Source organism: Arachis ipaensis, chromosome B08 (assembly GCF_000816755.2).
Source record: "Arachis ipaensis cultivar K30076 chromosome B08, Araip1.1, whole genome shotgun sequence".
NCBI lineage: Eukaryota > Viridiplantae > Streptophyta > Magnoliopsida > Fabales > Fabaceae > Arachis > Arachis ipaensis.
This window is the reverse complement of record NC_029792.2, coordinates 123,484,239-123,489,064: the sequence shown is the minus strand read 5'-3', so window position 1 is coordinate 123,489,064 and position 4,826 is coordinate 123,484,239. Positions and strand designations below refer to the sequence as shown.

The following is a 4,826-nucleotide window of genomic DNA, read 5'->3' as shown; positions in this document are numbered from 1 at the left end:
TATAACACTTATTAATAATTTTTTATTAAAAATAATAATAATAAAAAATAATATTATCAATTATATAATATAATATTTAATTATATAAATATTTAATTTTTGGCCTCTTCTTCAAAAGATTTTTAGATCTGACTGGAATTTGGCTCTAAGAGATGCATGTCAATGGAATAAATTTGATCGGTAGTATGATATGTATCTCATAAATCTTGCAAATGTTATCAAATTTAAAATGAATAATACTTGTTATTTTTATTGGGAAAAAAATTTTCTCATTTTTTTTAACAATTGATAGAGTAAAATGTGATATTCTACCATTAATTTTATAAGTGAGATCAAAAATAAATATGAAAAAAATAATAAAAAGTTAAAGATGACACTTTACATTTTTAATTTTTTTTAATAATTGAAAGGATCCATTCATTCCTGTTATTTTACAGAGTTGGCTAGATACAGTCCACAAAACAAATATAATATATTTTTAAGAGGTTAAAAAAAGGGGTCTTACTTCTTTTATGGAATATTTAATGCAATATGCTCTTCCTTGTTTTTCAAGTTCTCGTTCTACTTCTTCAAAAATTTTGAGGAGAGACTCATAAATTAATTTCATGTATTCAGGAAGATCATCCAAGGAGCTAATATCCCACCTGTAATGTATCCCACCATGCAAAAACTTTGGAAGTTAGAACAGTTTGATAGTTCACCATCAATATCCACAAATTTTGTGACCATTAATTCCAAATTAACTTTCAAATTTTAAAATTAATAAAGACATGATATTTTCATTAAAAACTCAAATTTTGAACATTCTATGAACTTTCCATTCAATTCCTTCAATTTTATTTTCTCTTCCAATATTTGAGTTTTGTACCACCATCAATTAGTTGGACTCAAAATATCAGCTACTTAGCATAAAAAAATTAGTATCTATTTAGGATAAAGTATATTTTTTATTTTTAAAATTTGGTAAAAATGTTAAAAATATCTCTAAATTTTATTTTGATTCAGTTTTATCCCAAAAGTTTTCAATTTGCATTAAATATATCCTTGATAGCTAAATTTTCAAAAAATTTAAAACCAATCTAACAATAATGCATAAAAATTTAAATCTTTTATCAAACTTCAGAGACAAAAATAATACTTTACCCATCTATTTATAATTTTTAACCAACCTTTCAATTGCCTCCGTGAAAAGTTTTAATTCATCTATAGTTCCATAGGCATCATATGTATCATCAATAATTGATATAAGAGCAATTAATTTTATCAGTATTTTCCTAGCTTGAGAATATTGAGGCTCAAAATAAACCGCCAAAATCCAGTTACAACATTCTACAATTCTATCTCGAGCATATAGTAGTTTTACAGCAACATTAAGCTCCTTCCACCACCTAAAAATTAAAGGACAAAAACACAATAGCAATGCTATATATAATAATTATGGTGTGGTTAGTTAAATAAATAAGTTTAACTTCGATAATGCTAGAGAGATAACAACTCAAAATTATTTTATTTAACTTAACATTTATAATTTTATACATATAACATCTATAATAACACCATTATTATATCAAATATTACTTAATTACTTTGGCAGTAATTAAAGAATGCAAAAAAAAAAGTGATAGTTAATGTTAGAAAGATAAGAAAGAGAAGTAAAAAAAGATTTGTATATATTCAAGTTGTATAAAATAATACAATATAAAAGATATTAATAGGTGCTAAGAGAATTGAAATAATAAAGACGTAATATTTAGATAACTTCGAATATGCTAAATAATTCTAATCAATGTTAATTAATTTTAATATATTCTAACAGTTAAGAAATACAAAATGAGAAAACTTCGAATTTATTTTCTATTGTCTCCTAAATATTTTTATGAAATATATCAACAGTTAATTTATACTATAAACATTTAACAAAAATAAAATAAACTAACTATGAGTACCCAATAGAAGAGGAATGCTATAGAAAGTCCAACAACACTTAACAATAGAAAACATTCATTATATAACACCTACTAATTACAACTGCTTAAAACTATTTTACAGTTAAACAGAGTACCAAAGAAGAGGAATGCTAGGGACCAGTAATTTTGGTGTTTTGTAACCATCAATTGGCCATTAATAGTGTTTTTAATGGTGTGAAATTACATTTAATAGTGGAAAATCACTCACTTTTATTTTAATGGTTAAGTGCTGGCCAAAAAACACAAAAGTTGCTGGCACTAGACTTTTTCAGCAAAGAATAGCCTTTACTTATCGAGTTCCTCAATCTTGCTCTCTTCATATATGGTGTTAATACTAACACTCAATATATATCTAAACCAAACATTTTGATTTTTAAACTTTTGTAGAAGAGTATAAACATTTAACCAATAAGATGACTATTTTGATAGGAATTTGAAATCTTATTTAACAAAGTAGGATGGTTTTGTGGTTAAATTAAAGAGCTTACTTGCAAATGTTGCCAACTTCTTTTCGATGCAAGGTTTGTAGGAAATTAAAATCTAATTTTGCAAGAACGAGGAGAGTGGGATTATGGGTTGGATCTTCTTCATATATTGAAATAAAACGGCGTGCCTCCAATCTTGTCAAACCTTGGTGGGAAGGTTGACCTAAACTATACTTGACTTGTGCTGCAAGTGAAGGCTTCAATTGGGTTGCAATGGATTTAAGTTGAGTGGAAGTGAATGCATAAGCTTCATCTAATATTTCTTCTCCATGAATTCTGAGATGACATGCTTCATATAACCCTAGCAATCCTTCCACATCCTTCGCAAGTTTTTCACTAAAGTTTTCATTCTCATCCTTGTATTTGTTGAACACATCTAGATATTGTTCCATACAAGATACAACAATCAAATTGTTACAAAACAAGGAATGCTAGGGCCAGCAACTTTTGTGATTTGTAGCCATCAAATAGCCATTAATGATAGTTTTAATGGTGTGAGATTGGTTTGAGATTTCATCTAATGGCTCACTTTTCTTTGCTGGTTACATGTTGGCCAGAATTTAACAAAGTTGCTGCCCCTACACTTTTCCAAAAAGAAATTTAGAGAGTCAACATTAATTTAGTCGAATAATTTGAAAATCAACTAATAATCAGAAAAAATGAACATAAAGAAGAAAACTGTAAAACTAAAAATAATAAAAAAAATTAAAAGTGAAAGAAAAAAATTAATAGTAAATATAAAAAAATTGTTAATAAAAATTTTGGTAAAATCATAATTTAATAATTAAAAAAATTATTGAAGGATAGGTATCTTAAAAAAATAATTTAATTTATTAATTTTTTTAAAAATATTTTAGTAAAAATACAATTTAATCAATAAAAAAATTATTAAAGGGTATTTTGGTCAGCAAAATTTAATAATAAAAAATAAAATTTTTGCTAATGAGTATTTTTTCAAAAAATAATTTATTTTTTCTTAAAAAATGGATAAAGTTAATATTAGTTAACACAAAAAATTTAAAATGGATTAAAGATGATGTTTTTTAAAAGTTTGAAGGGAGAGGAATGTATATTTATAAAATAGAGGGGAGGAGAGTATCATTTTAGCATCTCGTAGAGGAGGAGAGTAAAATTTTCTCAAACTTTAATAATGACTGAAATGAAAATAATCTTTATGTATTATATTATATAAAAATTAAACTAAGATGATTTGAAGCCAAAATATAAAAGTAAGCTAAAAAGAATAGGAATAAGGTAAATACTTGGTGAAACGTGATATCCTTGTTGCCTTAATAACCTAAAAAGCAAAGCAAGTAAGCGAAGGTTATCATCAACAATTATTATTTCTCCATTTTTTGTATAATTCTTGTGAATTTGTTGCAGCACTTCATCAATCTCGCTTTCAAAGTGATATTGAATCCCCAAATGACATATTAAATCAATCAAGTTAACTATTTCTTCAATGGGCTTTGAGGCATCAATAAGCATTTTTACAACTTCTTTCTTCAGATTTTCAATTTGTGCCTTCGTTTCATGGTCAAATTCCTGCATTATATCCATATAAAAGATATACCTAAGTGCAGGAAATTATATCATCACTTGTATAAAAAAGGCTATTGATTATTATTGCATTTGCATGCATGTATAAGCAACAATACAGAGAGATACATACCATGGATTGTGAAGCATATTGAAGGAAATGATCCTTCCAAATACTAGGATGATAATTTGCAGTGTTCCGATCACGCGTGTTGAATTTTGCATCAGGTTTGAAGCAATCAAGTACTGAACTGTTAGTATTAGACATCCTTGATTTTTTTATGAGGATTGGATTATTCTATGTTATGGCTTCTATAATAGATACCCTTAATATATATAGCGATGGAACAAGTTTTAAAATTCCGTGCCATACAGGGTATAAAATTATAAGAGGAATGATAAAGGGTAATCAAAATTTATTATTTTTATCTATTAATTAGTTATTAATATTTAAAAATATGGAATAAAGTATATTATTGAATTATTAGACTAAAAAAATCTCATCTTGCGCATGTAATAATTTATTGGTTAATGGTAAATTCTTAAATGGAGTTCAGTACCGTGGCAAATTAGTCTTTGGCCTGTCGAACTGGGAGATACCGTAAGAAATCAAAAAATAAATTACTAGACTAAAAGAACTATACTAAAAGAATTGAGTTGATAGCTAAGTAATGACTAAAAATAAAAAATTCTGATAGTCTTTTAGTATTTCTCTAATTATAATTTATAATAGATAAAATAAATTAATATGCCTTTTATATAAAGAGTTTGTTTAGGTGTAATTAAATTGGTAAAAAATTATTTTATTTTATTTTATTTTTTAGTATGTTTGATA

At 25.9% G+C, this 4,826-nt stretch overlaps 1 protein-coding gene across 1 annotated transcript in view; it reads right to left on the bottom strand.

Annotated features, from left to right (window-relative positions):
* The window catches only part of LOC107611637 (probable terpene synthase 2), a 9,999-nt gene extending 5,740 nt beyond the window's left edge, over nt 1-4,259 (bottom strand). Inside the window, exons 1-5 of the mRNA XM_021108352.1 lie at nt 4,125-4,259; nt 3,715-3,997; nt 2,456-2,828; nt 1,170-1,388; nt 506-644 (exon numbers count right to left, since the gene is read on the bottom strand). Coding sequence (XP_020964011.1) covers nt 506-644; nt 1,170-1,388; nt 2,456-2,828; nt 3,715-3,997; nt 4,125-4,259 — 1,149 coding nt within the window. The remainder of the gene's footprint in view (nt 1-505; nt 645-1,169; nt 1,389-2,455; nt 2,829-3,714; nt 3,998-4,124) is intronic.